The following is a 23,664-nucleotide window of genomic DNA, read 5'->3' as shown; positions in this document are numbered from 1 at the left end:
CTAATGGAGACTTGGCTGATTGCTAATCTAATCAGGAAAGGGTTGAACTTAAGTGGAACTTTCCATGACAAAATTAAAAGTTGAGGACAAAATCCTCCAGTGTGTGCACACTATGAGCGTGTTGTCCAGTGTTTTCCCAATTGCATGCCCCTAATCCCCACTCAACATCACATGCCGGTTTATATAACCTAATCTCAAATTGAGTCCATGCAGCATACTGTTCTATACACAGCACCTCCTGTTTTAATTCTCCTGCTACAATATGTTCACATTTCTATATCAACTATACAAAAATATATTCATGCTCCAAACCATCACCCTATCACTGTCTGTGTGGAATAGCAAATTACAGTTCTGATAAATTGCAATGTGGGTAATCTATGAAAAGTTCCTTGTGGTGCACTGATGCCAGGGTAAGAGGTTCAAGTCATACTGAGTTACTAAGTGGAAAATACAACTAAAATATTCCTTCTTTAAAGCATTACATCCAGCCACTACCACACCCTAACAACATAGTCCTTTTCATTGATGCTTCTGTGGTGGTGTTACGTTTATTGGTGCATACATAAGCAAAGAACAGTTGTATCAGTAGTGTAGCTCTAACACACGCAGAGATCACATAAAGATCATGTTACGGAAAGAAGAATATATAGAAAATCCACATCTAGCACATTTTTCCTCGGTGATAATCCTTTACCTGATAGCTGTCCATATCATCCTCTTCATCCTGTAGCACAGAAAATACATTTGTTACAACACTGGCCTCCAGAAAGACAAAAGTGCACAGTTATTATGCTCACAAGTGTCTGAGTATGTGCATACTGTAGCTTCTCAATGCATTCCTAGCTACTGCAGGACCCTTCTGGAACCAAGACTGCAGAAATTAAGGCAGATCAAAACCTGTATGAGGTGGATCGGACTTTCCACGCGATCAGTGGTTCAGGTTGTTACAACAGCTATCTATTAAGCATTGGAGATGTCACGGCATATGCGTGCAGGTTCATAAGCAGGGCAACAGAAACATATCCACAGTCTGCTTCTACCTTTGAAATAATTTTGCACATTCTATTTGATGGTTTTCTGAACTACAACATTTTTTGATATACAATTTTCTTAACAAGACAAACACAAAAGGTAAATAGATATGAATTTCGACAAGCTAAATCAATTTCTTTGGTGTATATTTTTACTTTTACATTGCAATGTTTCATCTGCAACATTTTTGTTTTTGCCACAGTTTGTGCTAGAACCTCCATTGTACTTTCAACTGAACAGGAATGATGGTTTTATTTAGCAGAACACAGCTCTGGAGCGAGATTGGGCCCCATGTTTGATTATCTGCCACAACTAACCATGCTTGATTCATGAAAGTATCGCCCACATATTTCACCCCAAGCTTTTAGCTGCTACACCCATCCCATAAAGCCGACAGCATTAGTAAACGTCTCTGTTACTACCAGCTCCATACCAAGAGCAGCACTTACCAAACAGCATGTTTTAATAATTTCCATTACAGAGATGATGCCTTTCAATTCAAAGGTAAATTATTGATTAGCTGCAATTGACTGAAAGTTTTAATGCAATCTGATACAAGTTGCTGACCCCTACGAACACAATACATTTCTTGGGATGGAGCATCCTGCCAATGCCTCAGGCAGATTGTCTGCAAAAGGGAGATTTCCTACCTCTCGCAGGCAATTTGAAGCAACGATTTTAACATTTGCATGGATAAAATCATGATGTACAGAAATATCAGACAAATCGAAGCATCAGAGAAACAAATTAAATTAATATATTTCCTCATTATTCACAGGGAATCTTTGCCGTGATAGATAAAAGAATACACAGTCACCTAGAACAGAAAAAGAAATGGAAGAGTTTTCTGGTACTGCTTACAGTACACAATACAATACTAGCCTCACCAGTCTACACAATACAAGACTAGTCTCACCAGTCTACACAATACAAGACTAGTCTCACCAGCCTACACAATACAAGACTAGTCTCACCTGTCTACACAATGCAACACTAGTCTCACCAGTCTACACAATACAACACTGGACTCACCAGTCTACACAATACAACACTATTCTCACCAGTTTACACAATATAATACCAGTCTCACCAGTCTACACAATACAAAACTATTCTCACCAGTTTACACAATATAATACCAGTCTCACCAGTCTACACAATACAAAACTAGTCTCACCAGTCTACGTAATACTAGACTCACCAGTCTACACAATACTAGTCTCAACAGTTTACATAATACAATGATAGTCTCACCAGTCTACACAATACAATACTAGCCTCACCAGACTACATAATACAATACTAGTCTCACCAGGCTACACAATACATTGCTGATCTCGTCAGTCTGAACAATGCTAGTCTCACTCGTCTGCCACTGTGTTTCTGTTCTCAAAGAATGAAGAGGACTTGATTACGAATACATTTCAGTATTGTCTCGAGCGCACAATGCTGGTGTGGAGATCTACTGGCCTGGGATAGGGCCACTAGGACGCTTGAGGGGCACACAAGATTACCCGGGAAACACATCTCTGGAAAGGGACATGGCTGAAAGAGGTGGTGAAGCTGCAGGGCTCTGTGGCCTGGGATACTATAGGCATCACAACACTGGAGGACATCCTTGAGAACGGGGATATCAAGCCCTTCTCTACAGCGCAGCGGGAACATAACTTACAACCGTCCCAGAATATGCCCCACTAGAGGTGCCGGATACTGATGGAGGAGTTAGGAATGGTGCAATCTCCAAGGTCAATAACAATATGTCAGACATGCGAAGCAAGCTACGGGGGGAAAGATGGGGGCACGGCGTGGGTGACCTCGAGGATATAGACTGGGAAGTGGCATTAATGAACCCTCTTGAAGTGGCCATTAAATCGTGCTTGTGCATGATTCAATTTAAGATACTCCACTGAGCATACTAGGACAGCCAGAGGCTAAATAACATAGGAAGAACCTCCACACTGCTGTGTTTGGGATGTGCTGAGGTGGTTGGTTAATTTCTGCACACATTTTAAGAATGCCCCCGAATTAGAAGGCCATTGCTCAGGAATTATCAGACATACTGGAGGTATCGCATCTCGCGAGACCTGAGCCTTCTGTTGCTGGGGATCTCAAACGATGTAGATGTCCCGTGCTTCAAGCTTGTTTTTAGTGTTCTTGGCCTGGTGGTGGCAAAAAGGGATGTGGCTAAATTCTGGGGTGCGCCTAATGTGCACGAGTGGTGAAAAGGAATGGACCGCTACATAGCAGTGGAAAAGGTGATATATGGCTGCAGGGGATGTTCCTGGAAATTCTACAAAATATGGGGATGGTGGAGAACCGCATTATGGGTTGGGCTCGGCAAAGGGCAGTCCCGGTTCGACTCCTGGCTTGACTGCCAACTAGTCTCGAATTGCTTCACAGAAATGTGCGCAAGTATCCTAAACGTACTCTCCTACATTGACTGTGTGTTTAGTTGCTTTTAGTTCTACTTTGCACAACTTACTGCGATCATATGTACCATTAATATGCACCCTAAAACCATGGCGCATGTTACGTGTGACTATATTCTTTTCCATTATTATTTTTGCTTAGAAAATAAAAACAAATACAGTTCAGTAAGCATACATAAAGAAGAAATGCAGAAAACTCTACCTGGTGGTTTTCATATCCTTTTTGAGATTTGAAATGCCGTACTTTCGGACATCCAACTCCAATCGACAGTATAGTGTCTTCTATTAGAGGCAAAGTCCCAGAGTCTTGGACAGACCTCACCTCCACCTGGATACGCCGCGACTGTCCCTGTAGAAGATGAATTAGTTTGAATGTTCATGTGGTTACATTATGAACTGTGCACAGGCATTCCACATTTTTTTTTTTAAATCTTAAAGTAAATGAACTATTCATTCCAACAGACTAAATTACATTTGGAGAAACCAGTGTTATCTTATTTTAAAATGTAAAGATCCAATTAGCTTGCTCACTCTCACGGAACGTGGACTCCACTAAACTCAGTCACCCTCCGACATGTCTTATGATGAACAAAACAACACATTAACAGAAATGGAAAAACATAAAAGAGAAATTTGACTTTAGCAATTCAAAAGTTGTACTAGAATAATAAAACCGGACAGGAAATACAGACACTACAATGTAGCTTATTTACACATACAAACAGTTGTTTTATACGAAGTGTTAAATCAGAAAGAAATTTACACATGTATAAAGCAATAGGACCATAAAAGAAGTTTATTTCACTTTGCGCGAGATTGATATTACTAGACATGGTAATATAAGAGAAGGAGTCAGAAATTAGAAATATAATCACTAGTTCATGGCTAGCTGACAGGCACAACATTTGTTGAGTAGTCCTGAAAATAAAGGAAGAGTGGGCTGCTACTATGAACCTGAGGTACTTGGGGTGAGCAGGGTGTATTGGGATATGGAAACAGGCGTCCTTTAAGTCCAGAGTGGCGCCTTGCTGAAGGAGCAGGAGCACTTGTTGAAGTGTGACTAAGTGAAAATGGTACGACTGAATGTATAGATTTAGTTCTCTGAGGTCTAGTATAGACCTGAGAGAGCCGTCCTTTTTGGGAATTAAGAAGTACGGGGAGTGTACCCGGTCACCTTGATAATTTAATGGGACTGGTTCTATAGCTCCTTTTCTAACAGAGAGAGAATCTCTTGCTTTAGAAGGGTAAGATGTTCTTGTGACATTGCATATGATTGTGGGAGAATGTTTGGGGCAGTGTCTAAGTTCCAGGCAGTAACCATATTGAATAATTTGTAGAACCCATTTGTCTGAGGTGATTGTGTTCCAGACAGGTAGAAATTGGGAGAGATGTCCCCCGACAGGAGTGGAATGATCGGGCGTAGTGGAAGGAGATCACTGGTTGTTATTTGCGGGGGAAGTGCCTGTGGAGTTGCCCCTGCCTCTTCCCTTACCATCGTTTCCCCTAAAACCTCCTCTGAAATAGCCTCTTGATGAGGGTGATTGGTTGTTGCCCTTGTAAGAGGTGGAGGGATTTTCTGTGGCGATATCCTTAGAGCCCCCCTGTAAAAGGAGCAACAAAAGGAACCCCTATTTGTAGCTAACTGCAAGGCCCCCATGGACTTTGCGACCTCGGTATCCTTTTCATTTTTTCCAGCGAGGTGTCAACTGCTGGACCAAAGAGGTGATTCTTTGTCAAATGGTTGGTTGAGAATAGAGGCTTGAAACCTGAAATCCTCAACCAAGCATGCCTGTGTAGATGTACGCTGGTGTTTACTGCCCGCGCTGCTGCTATGATAGTTAGCCTTAGATTTATGTTCATCAGGCAAAAATTGCATGAGCTTTTTTAACTTATCATGAGCCCGATCATATCTGGCTAACAAAGCCTGAGCATTAGCGATGCGCCAATGATTAGCCACTTGTGATGCTACCCTTTTGGGAGAGGCATCAATTAATTTCGACTCCTTATCGGGAGGAGGGGCCTCACCTGTGGTCTGCGAGTTAGCTCTTTTGCGAGCATTGGAAACCACAAGAGAGTCTAAGGGCAGCTAACCTTTGATGTAGGCAGGGTCAGTAGGTGCAGGTTTATATTGTTTCTCAACCCTAGGAGTGATGATTCTTGCCCTTACAGGGTCTTTAAAAACCTCATCTGCCTGTTTAATCATCCCCTTAAGCATGGGCAGTGTAGGGGTAGTTCTTTGAGAGGAACTTAGGGTCTCAAATAAGAAATCCTCCTCTAAAGCCTTTTTATGTAGTTCCACCCCATGGTAATGAGCAGCTCAATGTAACCTATATTGTCGTTGGGTGGTGAGGGTCTGGATGGATAGAAGTCAGGGTCATTATCCGTGTTGGGATAAGTGTCGTAGTCCTCCCATGGGTCAGTATCCTGTGGCTTATCCTGATCCCCCATCCCCTTCATCCTGTGGGTCAGGTGATAGTGGTGGTGGTGAATTTGTGGGTGTGATGAGTAAGTTAGGATCAGTGGGCAAAGGGGTGGAATAGAAGGTGGTGAAGGGTTAGCACCCACATTTTTTCTCTTCAAAGGAATATGGTACTCCTCTTGTTGGGCCATCTTCCTTTTTTCAGGTAATTTGGCATGGATATGTCCAGTGCCTGGGTTTATAACCAGCTCTTTCTGTTTCAGATCTGAAGGTGGAACGTCAGACCGAGGCTCCTTTGGCGGAGTCCTTTTTGTCTTTGCATGTAGTTTTCGGCATCAAAAGCTTCGGCTCCAAACCTTTTGGTTTTGGAGATTTAGTCTTCGATAAAGGTGGGATGTGAACCACAAAATGTTTTGATTTCAACGCCGAGGATTTCTGTCCGGCGATGGCATGGGGCCAACTTGAGTTCGAAAGCTTGTGTTTGTGTTTCTGCTCCGGGCCGGGACGCTCAAAACTTTTTCTCTGTGCCGAGCTTGGCCCGCAGGCAGAGGAAGGACCCGAGCCTTTTTGGTCTTATGTTGTTGGGGCAAGGGGGCTTCTGTACTCACGGTACGCTGACCAGGTGTAACTTGCTCCTCTTCTTCCATGTCGGAGTCGACCTCAGACACGGAGACGTGTTCTGCTTCCTCTGCTCCTTGAGCTTGTTGTTAGTCTAGATCTTGGCTGGGGATGTCCGGTACGGAGCCGCCTTGATGTAGCATCTCGTGATGTTGAGCCCGACCGTCACGAAGCGTCTTCTTCGATCAAAACGATCGGCACGCGTCGCTGTCTTTCTCGTCGTGTTCCAGGGATAGACCGAGGTTGCACACTTCATGCAGGTCTGTGCGCGGAAACTTGGCGCGATATCCTGGACAGAGTTTGAATGGAGTCCGTTCCATCGACTGTTAGCAAGCTCGGTGCGGGTAGGTCCAATGGCCCGCCACAAGTTTTCTGATCGAAGGTCTTTGAGGCAAAACGATACGTGGAAAATGGGAAACACGATAGAGAAATAATACCGCCGAGGGTAGTGGATTACGCGTCAAAGAGAACCTGAGAAACAATGCCAAACCGGAGCGCAGCAGTTCACATCCAAACCCGATGGCGGAAAAAAACAATGCAACAATTGAGTTGATGCCCATGAGCACTATCACCGAAAGGAAGAGGTACCTACCTTGTGACTGGAAAAGACTTCTTCGATGGAAAACAAACTGCAAACATCCGGACCCAACACTAGATGGCAGGCTATGCACAGCATGTGATCTACAGCTAACATGCTTTGAACAATAGATTATGAAACGAGTACAGTACCTCCAATACAACAACTATAAAATAAGGTAAAATCATAAAGAATGGACTATACCTACCAAATGAACACATGTGAACTCCAGAGAAATGGAAAAGCTTGTATGTTACTGGTATTGGCAGAGCTTATCTGAATTAGGTATGGCATTGCAGTGCTGTTCAGAATGTGTGTTTACAGACCATAATTTACTGAGGCGTCAATGTCCCTTTCTTAATGCAACACAGCCGGCCAGAGATTAAATATTCGGATACATGCTAAGCTGTAGCTGCTGATCTGCAAGCTGATGAAGGGAATGGAAAGCACAAAGTGTTGTATTTGACTGGCCTGCCTGGTCTCGAGCAGGGGACGGGGAGCAAGTAGCAATGTTTGTTGCTAACACGATTCTTGCTTGCACCAAACTCACAGTTGCACATCCACCACTGGCTGGCTGCTATTGCCTGGACTAGGCAGGCATATGAGTTGACCATTTGTCACTTGCCTCTCCTTAGTGGGATGCATATAGTATATGATAGTGCACACATCAGTTACTGGCTGATCTGCTCAGATGGCAGGGGCTCATCAATGTGCTAGAGGCATTGAAATGAAAGGCCAGGTAAACAAAGTAGATGTTTGCCAGCCTGTACATTTAATAATTGTTTCCACACTTCTTAGTAGTAGTGGACCATAGGATGTCAATGGTGCTTCACATGCTGTGTGCAGTGGACCCTAGGGTGTCAATGGTGCTTCACATGTTGGGTGCAGCGAACCCTAGGATGTCAATGCTGCTTCACATGCAGAGTGCGGTGGACCCCAGGATGTCAATGGTGTTTCACATGCAGAGTGCAGCGGACCCTAGAATGTCAATGGTGTTTCACATGCTAGGTGCAGTTGACCCTAGGATGTCAATGGTGCTTCACATGTTGGGTGCAGTGGACCCTAGGATGTCAATGGTGTTTCACATGCTAGGTGCAGCGGACCCTAAGATGTCAATGGTGCTTCACATGCAGAGTGCGTTGGACCCCAGGATGTCAATGGTGTTTCACATGCAGAGTGCAGCGGACCCTAGGATGTCAATGGTGCTTCACATGTTGGGTGTAGTGGACCCTAGGATGTCAATGCTGTTTGACATGCTAGGTGCAGCGGACCCTAGGATGTCAATGGTGCTTCACATGCAGAGTGCGGTGGACCCCAGGATGTCAATGGTGTTTCACATGCAGAGTGCAGTGGACCCTAGGATGTCAATGGTGCTTCACATGTTGGGTATAGTGGACCCTAGAATGTCAATGGTGTTTCACATGCTAGGTGCAGTGGACCCTAAGATGTCAATGGTGCTTCACATGTTGGGTGCAGTGGACCCTAGGATGTCAATGGTGTTTCACATGCAGAGTGCAGCGGACCCTAGGATGTCAATGGTGCTTCACATGTTGGGTGTAGTGGACCCTAGGATGTCAATGCTGTTTCACATGCTAGGTGCAGCGGACCCTAGGATGTCAATGGTGCTTCACATGCAGAGTGCGGTGGACCCCAGGATGTCAATGGTGTTTCACATGCAGAGTGCAGGGGACCCTAGGATGTCAATGGTGCTTCACATGTTGGGTATAGTGGACCCTAGAATGTCAATGGTGTTTCACATGCTAGGTGCAGTGGACCCTAAGATGTCAATGGTGCTTCACATGTTGGGTGCAGTGGACCCTAGGATGTCAATGGTGTTTCACATGCAGAGTGCAGTGGACCCTAGGGTGTCAATGGTGTTTCACATGCAGAGTGCAGTGGACCCTAGGGTGTCAATGGTGCTTCACATGTTGGGTGCAGTGGACCCTAGGATGTCAATGGTGCTTCACATGCTAGGTGCAGCGGACCCTAAGATGTCAATGGTGCTTCACATGCAGAGTGCGTTGGACCCCAGGATGTCAATGGTGTTTCACATGCAGAGTGCAGCGGAACCTAGGATGTCAATGGTGCTTCACATGTTGGGTGTAGTGGACCCTAGGATGTCAATGCTGTTTCACATGCTAGGTGCAGCGGACCCTAGGATGTCAATGGTGCTTCACATGCAGAGTGCGGTGGACCCCAGGATGTCAATGGTGTTTCACATGCAGAGTGCAGTGGACCCTAGGATGTCAATGGTGCTTCACATGTTGGGTATAGTGGACCCTAGAATGTCAATGGTGTTTCACATGCTAGGTGCAGTGGACCCTAAGATGTCAATGGTGCTTCACATGCTAGGTGCAGTGGACCCTAAGATGTCAATGGTGCTTCACATGTTGGGTGCAGTGGACCCTAGGATGTCAATGGTGTTTCACATGCAGAGTGCAGCGGACCCTAGGATGTCAATGGTGCTTCACATGTTGGGTGTAGTGGACCCTAGGATGTCAATGCTGTTTCACATGCTAGGTGCAGCGGACCCTAGGATGTCAATGGTGCTTCACATGCAGAGTGCGGTGGACCCCAGGATGTCAATGGTGTTTCACATGCAGAGTGCAGTGGACCCTAGGATGTCAATGGTGCTTCACATGTTGGGTATAGTGGACCCTAGAATGTCAATGGTGTTTCACATGCTAGGTGCAGTGGACCCTAAGATGTCAATGGTGCTTCACATGTTGGGTGCAGTGGACCCTAGGATGTCAATGGTGTTTCACATGCAGAGTGCAGTGGACCCTAGGGTGTCAATAGTGTTTCACATGCAGAGTGCAGTGGACCCTAGGGTGTCAATGGTGCTTCACATGTTGGGTGTAGTGGAGCCTAGGATGTCAATGGTGCTTCACATGCAGAGTGCAGCGGACCCTAGAATGTCAATGGTGCTACACATGCTGGATGCAGTGGACCCTAGGATGTCAATGGTGCTTCACATGCCAGTACAGTGAATAGTGGGATGTCAATGATGCTGCCCATGCGGGGTGTAGTGTGCACTGCGATGTCTATACTGCTTCACATCCAGGAGGAGCGGATAATGGGATGCCAGCTGTGCTGCACATGCAGGTAGCAGTGGCCACTGGGACGCCAATAGTGCTTCACATGCTAGGCGCAGTAGATACGGACACTGCAATAGCACTTGACAAGCCATGAGCAGTGGATGCTGGATTGGCAATGGTGTTTTACAAGCCAGAGAGTCATAAGGATAATGAAACTAGGATAAACTAAGACATTAAGTCAATGCAACAATTGTTCCCATACTGTTTTTACTACCACTGTGATCCAGAAAATGCCCCCCTTTCCAACAACTTACAAAATAGAATCTAAAACACCACTACATTTGCACACAGCACTGGAACATTATGTAAATAAATGGTTATGTGCGTTAAGTTAGATTATATCTCACAATATCTTTCTGTTCTAACTATGTAAAAGTCCTACCTGTCTGAGCTGGAATATGCCACCTGTCTGCACATCTTTAGCAGGAATGACTTCAACAGGGCAGTATTCTCCATTCTCATTCAGTTCCAAGATTTGGACCCAGAGTTCCACCTTTCGAGTAACCTCACTCCATCTACAAACAAAGGTATACAGGTTAAAACCGAAAACGCTGTGCAATTTTGTGCTGTATAAAACCATACATCTATTTAAATAATGGGATTTTGGTGGGAGTGTTGTGACCAAAGTATGGATTTGGACACAGGGACAACTGCAGACCCTGACCATTTGTTTTGAAGTATTTGATTAAAATGCTGTAAACACACAAATATCAAAAAACTTTACAAATTCTTGTGCGAATTTTAGTTGCAGTTCCTGTGTTAACAATTTTTGCATATGATAAACATTGATAAAAAAAGTGTCCAAAATGCATAATAGGACTGTTACAACAGGGAAGGTTAGTGTGTACTGAAGAACATTGAGCTTGATCTAGTTTAACTAATACCAAGCATACTCCAATACCCCACAACATAAATGATAGCCTTGGCTTACTAAACAGTTGTGCTGCTCTTTCACACCCGTGATATTTTAAATTTAGTTGCCATTTTTCTTTACTCCTTGTGCAAACAAGTTAGTAATTACATGAGGACTCAGAGAAACTTGTGCTTCCTCCGGACCCATTTTCAAGCAACCGATCATCCACTTAATCTCTAGCACAGACTTCTCCTATTGGACAGAAGAATTGCAAGATGTCTAAAAATTCAACAACAAAAAGAGAGGCCATAAATACAGGAAAGCATGGGAATTTTACAACTTTTGAGTTCATACATCCTGCCAGCTATGTGGCTTTCCTGTTCTTTAGGTAAGAATACTTTTTTGTGAATAGTGGCCACGTTCTCCCCTACATAAGGGTTTCTCTATATGGTAGTAAACACACTAACATTTTGAACGTATCCAAATAAACTTTGCTGCAAATGCGATACTCATTTAAATATTTATGCGGATTAAACTAACAGATATGCTTCAAGACCATAAACTCAAGATCCCAGCCGTCTGTGCCCCCTGCCTAGAAAAAGATCTGGTTCTGGTACCTTACGCCAAAACAGATCACAAAATCAGAAAAGATGGATTTCTTTGAGACTGGTAAATCCATTATTATTAGCGCCAAATGTAATCCCTCTGCTGTGCTGCTGCTGAACTTTAAAATATCTGGTGCACTGCTGAACTTTAAAAAACTCAGGTGTACGGCTGAACTTTAAAATAATACTGGCACCCTCCAGTTCAAAAGGTGCACCTATTTCAAAGTATTGATCTTCTTTGAGAAATAAATCACAGTAAAAGTCCACAGTGCCTGGTGTTTAGAAGCGGACCCACTTCCCGAGTGCGGTGATTCGTCATTATATATTCCTAATCTTTTGGACTTTCATCACTACCAACAGTATATTCAGGTACCTGGTTGAGACACAGGAAACAAATTTACAGCGATTTCAATCTGTACCTTTTGCTCAGTCGATGTTACACCAAATAAATGCCACTCCACACTGTTGGGAGAGCGCCACAAATGTGTACATCTCACAAGACAAAATATAAAATGCCACTTCATGACTACTTCTGAGGAGCCTGGCTTCAAGTGGCATATGGAAAACCTACATATATATATATTTTTTTTGTATGTGATAAATTTGAAGGCAATAATCATGGTTATAAAAGAAATGTACCAATGATCATATGCATTTGAATTTTTGTGTAATTAAATGAATTTTTGACTTTGTACAAAATGATATAATGAAAAACATAAAAACAGAAGAAATGAAATGCTTTGCTAAAAAAATAAAATAAAAAAATGTTGAAATAATCAATATATGGATATTGGCATACTTTCAAAGTAAATTTGTTGGTCAATGAGGGAAATGATTATATAGATATAGGTGCTGTTTTCCCCTCTTTTCCCTGACCTCACACTTATTTAGAGGGGGTCCCTTTAATTTTGCTGAAACCTACAGATAAACACATTAAATTCTCAACAGTCCTTTCAGCAGAATCACATATATAACACTGTGACTTGAAATATACTACAACCAATACACAATTCTAAAGAGTGGACCTTTTAAACTTGCCCTTGCCCATAATCAGTTATGCCACCGTAGAAGTGATTCTGAAGTTAAGGACTCAACACTGAGTCACAATGGCTCTGCATTTTTTGTGTTCCGGTGATCTACTACACAGGTTCTTAATTCATGCTTTACGCATTAACAAGCACACCTCAGACCACACTTTTGATTTAATGGTTCTTTGTGGATGTGCATCTGTGGAATGCCATGAATGAAGCGCTTTTCATGAGTCCTGACCTCTTGCTCCAAATGAGACCACTTATCTGAGGCCATCAAGTCTCAACTCATCTTGCAGCACGGAGTAGTTTCAGAGCATTTTGTCAGATAATTTGGTTCTGAATCAAACTTGATTATCGCTAGAAGATTTGAGTATTATTTTCCTGTGTTCCATCTGTCATCGTATGATCTAATAATACTCAGTAACTGGTGATTTGCTGTCACATTCTGATTTCTCACATTTATGCACCTACAGATGTATTCTTATTTCCTAGATGGATTACCACTACAAGTCCACAAACGTTAAAAGTATATCTCCTATGTGTCCTCAAGAATTGTGATTATTAAGATAATGTTGAATGGAAGTGGTTAGGATAACCGATTTCTCCTGTTGAAACTGCACTGGCTCCAAGAGGTCTGTATACAAGACAAAAGATGAGTTTCTGGAAATTAACTAGTGGCAGGTAGCCAGGCCTATCGAATAGAAGGTGGAGGGATCCTGGAGAATACTTTATTTAGTCACAAGTCATTTCAACAAGAAATGATGTACACCACAACACAATGTGTGACATAGTACATCTTAAATTGTTAGGCGTGTAATTAGCGATTGGAGTTGTATGTGAAGGGGTTAGAAGATGAACACCAAATGTTGAGTCTGTTTGGTCAATGTATTGTATGCTGTGTTACACAGGGCAGATGCTGCCAAGAATGCGAGTGGAATGGATCTGGGTGTGAGCCATCTGTCTATGATGAAGATTTTGTCAAGATGGTGTGTGGGGGTGTCTGTGGCATGAGTTTTAAATATGTGTTAAATATCTAAAAGCCGTTGGAGGACTTGTTTCTGGCAGTTCTCCCTACCTTTTTGGGACAGGGCCTTGCTTCAGCCCTATGGGTGTTCAGATGTGTAATTTCTTTCTTTAAAGGCAAGACTAAACACTGAACAAATTAAATTCTGAATGCTCTTTGAAGCAGTGCTGTTTTAGTCCCTTGTTTTATAACTGGTCCCTACTACTTCAACAGCAAAACAGTAGCATGTGAGGCTATTTAAGCAGCTGGATTAAGTGGATAATGTTGATCCTGCCCTATTCAGAATGATGCAAAAACAACAATTGATGGACGAAATGTTGCACAATGGCAAAACGTTCACCCCAGTCACAGATCTGGATTTAATCCATCATTATTTTGCTCACCACACCACCCTAGTTCATACATGGCCATATGCAAATCAGTCTTTACCCTGTGCCTCATGGCAACAGTCCAGCCCGAACTGGCAAGCCATGTCTTCCCTGGACCGGAATCAAGCACCCTAGGACCAGTTTCTGGCTATCAGCCTTCATCAGCCAGGATAGCTTGATTTCAGTGGCATGGAGAGCACGGGACTCACGTCTGAGCATACCCGTCCCACTTGGGGTGACAAATGCAAAAACAACAATTGATGGACGGAATGTTGCACAATGGCAAACCATTCACCCCCAGTCTCAGATCTGGGTTTAATCCATCATTATTTTGCTCACCACACCACCTCAGTTCAGACATGGCCATATGCAAATCAGTCTTGACCCTGTGCCTCTATTCAGAATGATGGCATTGAACATTACTGTGACCACCGTGCCGAATCAAACATTCCAGCAGTCTACTATGTCCCTATTTGGGAACAAACCTCTACACCAAAATCACTTGGGAAGCAACATCTCAGGAGGCTTGTGGGAAGAAAGCAAATTCCTTGTAATATCATTCATTTGCATGAATAAGGCTGTATTCCTGTTTACAATATTGCAGTACAAAGAACAATAATGATCGAAACACTTGTCATGCACACATAACTTTTTTTCTTTTAATCAAAACGGCCCTAATTGCTAGACATGCAATAAATATTTGAAGAGCAACATGTTCTGATAAACGTTTGTAATTTACAATTAACTGGTGTTGTAAAGATGTAATCTTAAAGTTACCTGTCTCGGAGACTGCGGGTCTTTGCTTGAATTATTCCCAGGTCCCATAGAGCTGGGTTCTTTCGAGGATCATTTGGTTTATGACCATACACTTCTATTGCCAAGGCTCCTTCAGTAAGATAATCAATGAAATCTTCAGAAATAGTTGTAGAAAACTCCTATAAGTCAAACAATGTGACAGGAAATGCGTTAAAAAAAGTTAAACTATCACTTCCAAGTCAGGTTATAATGTAAGCTGCTTAGCTGGTTACAATTATTCAAACAGCACCCATCAACATTTTAGAGGATTTTTAGATTTGCACAAATCTCTCAATGCATTATGGTTTTAGGACAGTTCACTGCTTTCTTTCTCCAACTAAGTTCACCAGGTATTATAGGACTTAAATAGGAGCCTATAATTCATGTTTCAACCTATTTTCTTTTTTATCACTGTTGGCATTTCAGCCAGAGAAAACCTTGCATTGCAGTGATCTTGCCACTTTCCCCACAATGTTAGGGAAATATTTCAATAAAGTTGAAAAGGCTGTAGCATTCAAGGAGTATCCTATAGTTACTTTGCTCTTTTAGATTGAGCAAAAATGACTTCTGCTGTAGGTCAGTATGGTAGATATGTAGTAGACAATTTCTCCTGATTATGACCGGTCAAGGAAGTAAGGGTTTCTATCTCCAGGTTCCTCCACTCAGATGCAACTTGTTTCAGGGACATGAAAATATCCAAAAGGTAAAAAGCTTGACTGAAAATACTTCAGGGAATTGAGTGCTTGCATTTTTCTTAGGGATCTCCCAACGGACAGTAATGTAGATCTGTTTCAGTAAAGATATGGTGTTTATGGGGAAACTGTAATGAGAACATCTGCCTTTCAGCTGGAAGACTGTGCTGTAAGGCTAGATCCATTGGCATTCCTAATTGCAGAATTAGGTTTAAGCAGTTAGAAAATACATACTCATCCTACTTACATTAAAAATATCATGAAAAAATCAAAAGCACTGGTAAGATCTGCGTTATGGAAATTACCAAATTACAGCGGGTGAATGACCAAGATTCATTTTGTCAATTTAAAGATAACATAACGATGCAATGTAATTGTCACTATGTGTAGAACCAAACCATTTGTTTTGGGGGGATGATAAATCAAGTATATCAAAGTCACATCTCATGGAAATTTTATTTCTGATGCTTTGCTGATTCAGACTATCATGCAATTAACTGAGTCTCCTTACGTTTCAAGATCATCAAAAAACAACAGTATAACAATTTTAATGGTGCCGGTCATTTCAGAAGGCTGTCAGTGCATCAGTCCCAGATACCCCGATGTGGTTGCCCATCAATGATAAATTCTCTTTTTCAAAAGCAAACACTTCAAAGTCTTCAAGAATATAGATGGACAAAATCAAATGAATGATCATTGCGAGACTAAGTCTAATCTACCACCACAACAACAATAACTGTTTACACATATAACAAAATATTTATGGAGAATATGGGCTTTAATAAATGAGTTTATATAAGCAAAACCAACACATCTTTTATTGGAATGGATTGTTTGAAAAATGTTTAAATGAGGAAGATTCAAGGACTCAAGAGAAACCTATGTCATGACCAAAGACTTAGATTATGCATTTATCTTTCTCAATTTATTGCTCAACAGCCCCAAATTAACATTAACTCTATAACAATTAGGATTATCTATCCCATGAATTTAAGGTACCAAATTAATTGCCCACCAATTACGGTCCTCCTAATCCATATAAGACAATCCCCAAGGAAAATCATCTTTTCTTTCCTCGCTGCTCTGCGGTCAGATAACTGATTTTTCTTGTGTAATATGCCCATAACTGCATTGTTACTATGGCAGTACGATACTGTGCTTCTGCTATAGGTTTCCTTACATCGATTGGTGTGGCAGGTTTTGGGCACTATTAACAGAGCTTACTCTGTTAATGGAGGGAGCATACACAGGCTGAACGCCGGGCGCAGGCAAGAAGCCCTGAGGGAGCTTAGCCACAATCTGCACTTTATTTTAAGAGTGGAGTGTATGACTGAGTGAGGATGGGCAGTGCGGTAGGTGGCACAGAGCAAACGGGGCCAGCTTCTCGTAGCAGCTCCTGGTCTTTTGTTCTGGGAGATTTAAGAGATGCTGAGCTGCAAGTACTGCACTGATATCTCTTGAAAACATACAAATACAGCTGTCCAAGGTATATCAAATCATCCTCCCACCCGATTGGGGAGCATTCTGACTTGGTCTGGCGGCCAGGGCTTTGAGCGAGAAGAAGAGCGTGTAGGCAGGCAGTTGTTGAGTCCTGCCCAGTCTATCCAGGGGTAGTTTTGGAGTGGCAGAATGTGCCAGAGGAGTCTGTGAGGTAGACTCTGAATCAACCCTAACATTACAGGCCATATTTGCCCATGTACATCGCCATTGTCAGTACAATTAAAGTGGCCATAGCTACTGAACAACATGTCTGGAAGTCATACGAGAGGAGGTGGAAGAGTCTGTGGATGCCACTTATGATTCACTAGGGAGGGAGTCGCTTGGCAGGCAAATACTGCTACTGGCATCCAAAAGCCCTTTGAGGATGGAGGGACTTCTCCCCAAGAGAACCCCAGGGCATTCAAAAAGCCTTTAGTAAGTCTATGGCCAGAGGAGACTTAATGACAATCGTTCCCTTGTACGTCTTTTAAACACTTAGGCAGGCCTACTTGAAAATAGATATGCAAACTCATTTAAGAAGTTATGGGAACACGAGTATCCTGGGAGTACTCCGAGAGAGGATAAAAGTTCACTGCAACAGGGAGGCCTAAATGACCGGGAGTAGTCAAGAGACCCTGACAAGGGTGAGGAGTCAGGTGAGGAACCTGGACCCAGGAGACTTGGCAACACAAACGTTCCAGGACAGAGGACAAGCCCGCCAAGGGGTCATGGAGCTCAAGAAACTGCACAAGATGTTAGACCAGGAGGATACATTTCATCCAAGGTCTGTGGAGTGCATGTAGGCATAGCAGATGTTGGGTCCTGCCTAGTCTATCCAGCGACAAATTTGAATGGCAGAAGGGCCAGAGGATATTTGCGAGGAAGGCTCTGAATCAACCTTAACATTACAGTCCATATATGGCCATATTCATTTCTATTGCCAGTATAATGAAAGTGGACATAGCTTCTGAACATCATGCGGGGAGAAGAGGTGAAAGAGGGGCAGTTCATACGGCCCTCGGATGAACAGGTTGTGGACGTCTCAGAGGCTTCACTACACTTCTCTGATGCACTGGAGTCCCTGGGCAGGCAGATATTGCTACTGGCTGCCAAATGCACTACAAGCACAGCAATAACAAGTGGCCCAATAGGTAAGCAGTAGAAAGCCCTTTGATGAGGAGGTCAGAGGCACAGGGCAGATATATCTAGGGTGGATCATGAATATTATTGTAAAGTCTTGGTGGGATAATCCTCACCTCAGTGTCCTAAACAAAACTGAAACATTTCTCACAATAGCTAGGGAATTTTACATGCTTTTGCATTACCAAATACAGAGTGCGCACGACAAACTATGATTACAGAAACATAGTCACTCAATCACCTAAAGACTCATTGAAGGCAAGATGGATGCATAATAAACCCAACAAGCCAACATTCATTGACCTATTTATGCCAGTATTTATTTGTGAAGATTACAAAGATGCTACTGTGCAACCAGTAGCATCAGTGATCAATATGTGGTTAACCCGCTTTGACATCATTAAGCATCTGTATGTGGCCTCTTCCTCGAACCTTTACACAGTATATAACGATGAACAATCCTGCCAATGGCAGTCAACAAAACTGTTCTACTCCGCAAATGCATATGAAACTAGATGATAAATGCCTTATAACTTACTTTGCAGTGATCAAACACAACCATGCACTGTGGTTCCTTGCTGACAGGAGATGATGTGGTGGGGTCTACTTCGGGGGCCACTGTGACAGCTTCCGGCAGGTCCCAGAAAGTGTATGTGCAGAAAACAAAGTTGGAGAGATGTTGAGGCAACCCTGTAGCTTGAAGTATTTTAATCTTGTGAGAGAATGAACAAGGGAAAGGAGTTAATTCTCGTACAATTCCTCATATGAGCGGACATGAAAACTAAGTAATTTTACATCACAATTCTATAATTCCTTTTTTATCGCATACATATACAAAACACGTTTTTACCATACTGTGAAATTCTTCAGCATTACAAGATATTTAAAATCTGAACATAACTGCACAGTGTTGTTAATATAGTATATGAAAAGCATTATATAGAGCTGAGCTCCAATATTGATTAAATTCACCATTGGATCTAGTTACTGTAAAGCCGAATTATTTTCCATTTTCCCCATAATAAAAGGTTCCCAATCCACTGCCGAAGTAGATAACGAGATTGGCATTATCCAAAATTATAACTGATCCCCGAGTGGTGCTATGGTTTCCTGTAAGACGAGAGGGTAAAAGAAGGTTCCACCTTGGAAAAATAAGCATGGTCAATGAATTACTGAGGTTTTGGTACATAACTGGATAGTTATGTTCGCCAAAAAAGCATCTTGCTTATAATTATTTTATCAGAGTGCATAGAGCCCTGATGACTCCTCTAAAGGGACACCAGAGTCCTAGTTTGCATCCCTTCAATCACTTAAAGGCAGGCAACGGCACACAAGCAATTGTTTTGTAGAAATACTGGTGCCTGGTAAACCGACTTAACCAAAAGTACAAAAAATATAAGACTATGCTACTGGCCTCTCCATGTAACTAGCACTTAAATATTTACACAATTACTTTTGGTTAGAAGGTAATTCATTTGCCATCACTACAACACATCTTTTTCTTGAGTTACTCCCAGCAATTTTCTACAGCATAACCACCACTAAAAACTAAACAGGGGCTTCGATACTCCTGAAAAACCATCCCTGACGTTATCCTCGCAAAACCATCCTCCATTGAATGACCGCCAAAAAAAACCCAAAACATATAAGTAACCAACACCAACAGGAAAGGCTCTAGTGATAGACCAAGCAAATCACATGCAGCAGAGCATTGTGGTAATTTATGAAAACAAGTAAAATTCTGAGTGAAATGACCCTAACCAAGATGATCCAGTACACTTATTCTTGATGAATTGCTTTCAGATGAAAGTAATAATTTACTGCTGACACATTCTTCATGCAAAGGCCAAATGCAGGATTGTGCTATTGTAACCATTTATCAGAGAACATGATTCTGCAGCTCCCTGAGGACATCCTGGGGCAGGCAGCACTATAAAAATTAGTGGCTGATTGAACAGTTATGCATTAATTTCTCTCAAGTTGTCTGTGTATGGAAGCATTGATATCATAAATAGGACAAGAACCGAAACACTTCATGCTCCTTACAAATAATTCAAGATGGCCCACCTACTCTCTCCATTTTGAAATGCGTAACATTCAGTACATGCTGCTTATGTTAGGGAACAATGGTAAGCCCTACAAAAAATCAAAGTAGCATGGTTTCTGCCAAAAGACTAATTCTATGCCAGGACCGCAGGCGAGGATTATGCCTTCTTTTGTCACTTTATTTTCAAATAGCAACCATTATTTTAAACATAATCAACTACATTTCCCATGAACACTTGGGAAAGAAGTAGAAAAAAGTGCAGAGCCGAGAGAAGTGCTTCTGTTTTTTTTTCTATGTATTTTGGAAGTGCTCTGCTTACTGTATAATTACCTGTATGTTGTATTCTCTTGGCATTGATATCGCATGTACTTGCTGAAGCCGCTTTGCCACGTTACTGTACAATTCGTTGTTGTTTAAACTGTTGGTTGTTGTGCCCTTTAACTGTGGTAGCGTTCTGCGCTCCTACGCGGTCGTGACTGGTGCGCCTCCTGCAGTTGGAACCTCCCGCCGCTAAAGGGCGCTGGAGGCACAGCGGGACCACGGCGCGCAAGTTGAATTATCTGCCAATGCTGGTTAATTTGGTTGTGACTTACAAATCATTACTGTGCCCTACTAGGAAAACCTTCTAAGACCTCTGAACTCCCCACTGGGATTCTCTGATCGAGACAGGAAGGCACGGAAATGCATGACATTTGGCTAAAACATACAAAGTAATTTATAGATGGTTTGGGGTGGGAGGGTCTGAAGACTATGGCAGATCACTATAAAAAAGCCTGTATAATCAGGTATCCAAGGTAACACTTAAATGTATGAACGTGAGGTATAATAAATACAAAATGTACATTTAATGTTTCAGTTTATACCTTTTGACATCCTTTCTGGACAGAAGGTACCAAAAGGGTCTTGAAAGGTTGTGATCCTCTAGGTTCTTGGCCAAACAGTGAAAGGTCTAATAAACAGAATGTATATGTCTCAATGGTATCTCAGAGCAGGCTGAACAGCAAGGACAGATGGAATACGAGTCTATGTTGGAACAGAGGAAACATGGGATGAGGAATAGGGAACCATCAAACTTTATTGTCACGTTAGTAAAAGATTTAGCACCTTCAATTCATGTGTAGATGTGCATCCTGCCTCAAGCTAACGACTGAGGTTACCAAACGAAATATAAAAAGAGATGATTAAGAATTCCTCCCAAAATGGTAATTCTTGAAATCTTATAGTCATCTTGCTTTGAAGATGCAGTGTTAATAAGACAGTCCACTATTAACTTACCTTGCACACAAGCTTTTGCTCCTGGGCTTCATTTTCAATTGATCCATCAAATCCATCATCACCTCCGCAAATCCTGTCCTTGATATCTCCACTCACACGGACCACTTCCACATGAAGGCGTCCTGAAACCTGAAGAGCAGAAACCGAAAGATCAAGCTTTGGCTATTCTCTAACAAAACCCATCAAATTTCAATGGACCTCCTAGAAGTCGCATGTGCTTGAGTACCAAAAGTTCAACAAACACAGCTCACTCATTTCACACTTCTGAAGTCCATGATACATGGATTTACACAAGATGTCCCAGGTAAAATGTGAAATAGATCACAACCCAATCACTAAATATGGAATATAATTAGAGCCCACGAGCAGTAGGTATGTGCTTCTAAAAACTGACAAATGAGTCTGCCTTTTGAAGAAAAAGACTTTGAACACAGTCAGGACTGCTTCATGCACATAAAGAACAATGTCACATTTCACACTATGGATGGACTATGAATGTATTTTCAGATACTATGCAAACCTAACAACATGTACAACAGGTAACAAAGCCAGTAAATAGCATGTTTTGACCTCTTCACATGCCATGTGTAACGTAACCCACCTAGATGCCTGACACCAACTGAAGCGACCCTACCTCCACTAACCAATAAGCTATTCTCCACGAAACTCCACTGCATTGCTGTGCTCTGATGCTTCCTGACTAGGCTCCTGCTCTAGAAGGCTCTTCCACGTTGACATGCATGCATATTCTAACTGGGCCCAAACATACATTCTCCATCACTCATACACACACTGACAAATAAAAGTATATGTGTTCCAAGGAACTTTTCTGTGTTGGAACAACAATGCATTATTCCCACATTCAGCCTACTCAATCTATACTACTATAATAAAGGAAGAACTTTCAGCCTTTGAGGCGGGTAAACTCGGGAACCACAGCGCCAATCCACACACCCGATACACCGTTGGAATCGTCAGGGTGTGTAGATGGTTATAGGCTATATATATTTTTTTTAAAAACGTTATTTAAAAAATTTACAGTAAAAAAAAAAGTAGTCCCTCCGAAGTAGCGCCGGCCGCGACGTGCGTGCTCACGTCAGGAGCGCGGGGAGGAGCGGCGTCCAGGAGCGCGACGAGGAGCGGCGGACATGGCGCGGGGGAGGAGCGGTGACGTGAGGAGAAGCGGACAGGCCAGCGGCGGTGCGAGCAGCAGACAGGCTGGGGGAGCGGCGGCTGAGGTAAGGGAGCGGCGGACATGGCCCAGGGGAGGAGCACTGACGTGAGGAGCAGCGGACAGGCCAGCGGCGGTGCGAGCAGCGGACAGGTGGGAGGATGGCGGCTGAGTTAAGGGGACCCATGTCGGGGCAGGCGGGGGACGGGCTGGGCGGGGGCCCGGGCTGCAGGAGAAAAGAGAATGATCCCGTGTTTTTATGGTGAAACAGCAATCATTAACACACCTCTAGGCCAAAAAGATTAGCTATAATGTAAGCTTTCCCAGCCAATGTACACTCTGTAGAACGGATTGGTCAGCTGTACACCTCTGCAAACAAAAACAGACATATTTAAAGCAGTATATCAGCAGCGGACAGGCGGGAGGAGGGGCGGCTGAGGTAAGGGGACCCATGTCGGGGCAGGCGGGGGACGGGCCGGGCGGGGGCCGGGCTGCTGTACAATGTCGGGGCGGGCGGGGGTCGGGGAAGCCTCTTCCTCCCGGACAACGTTGGGACGGGCTGCTAGTAGACATATAAATGAACAAAGTCAGCATACCATAAAAAAGCCAAATTAATTCTAGAAAACTAAAAAAAAAAACATGTATACCATGAATGCACACAGGGTATACAATTAGAATGGTCACCCCCCTAATGGGTGCAATGTAACTCAACTGAACTGTCTAGTTGTGGCCTTTAGCAGATGACAAGCTGACCCTTCCCCCCCACTCATCGAGTGTATCAGGAATGTGAAACACTCTGGTGAGGATGAAGTGCACAGATATAAGAAGCCGCCAAAAGTAAACTCGCAGGACCTTAGGGTCACATTTTAACCACATTTGGATGTCAAACATGGTCCAAAGGAACACAATACTGCGTCTTTTCATCTTTTTTTATGCATTTCCTTGCCTACACTGTCTTATTGCTCTACTCTTAAAACAAAGTACTTAGTGGCGGGGCTCCAGTCCTGT

The 23,664-nt window shown here is 42.9% G+C and overlaps 1 protein-coding gene across 2 annotated transcripts in view; it reads right to left on the bottom strand.

The window, feature by feature from the left end:
- KIF13B (kinesin family member 13B) overlaps positions 1 to 23,664 on the bottom strand; it is a 701,202-nt gene that overhangs the window by 201,065 nt on the left and 476,473 nt on the right. For both annotated transcript variants that reach the window (XM_078649880.1, XM_078649879.1), the window contains 6 exons: positions 21,486 to 21,614; positions 18,702 to 18,875; positions 14,835 to 14,992; positions 10,559 to 10,691; positions 3,667 to 3,813; positions 698 to 727 (listed from right to left, as the gene is read on the bottom strand). In XM_078649880.1, coding sequence (XP_078506006.1) covers positions 698 to 727; positions 3,667 to 3,813; positions 10,559 to 10,691; positions 14,835 to 14,992; positions 18,702 to 18,875; positions 21,486 to 21,614 — 771 coding nt within the window. The remainder of the gene's footprint in view (positions 1 to 697; positions 728 to 3,666; positions 3,814 to 10,558; positions 10,692 to 14,834; positions 14,993 to 18,701; positions 18,876 to 21,485; positions 21,615 to 23,664) is intronic.

Source organism: Lissotriton helveticus, chromosome 6 (assembly GCF_964261635.1).
Source record: "Lissotriton helveticus chromosome 6, aLisHel1.1, whole genome shotgun sequence".
NCBI classification, from domain to species: Eukaryota; Metazoa; Chordata; class Amphibia; order Caudata; family Salamandridae; genus Lissotriton; species Lissotriton helveticus.
Note: the sequence above shows the minus strand (reverse complement) of the source record. Positions and strands in the feature narration are given on the sequence as shown.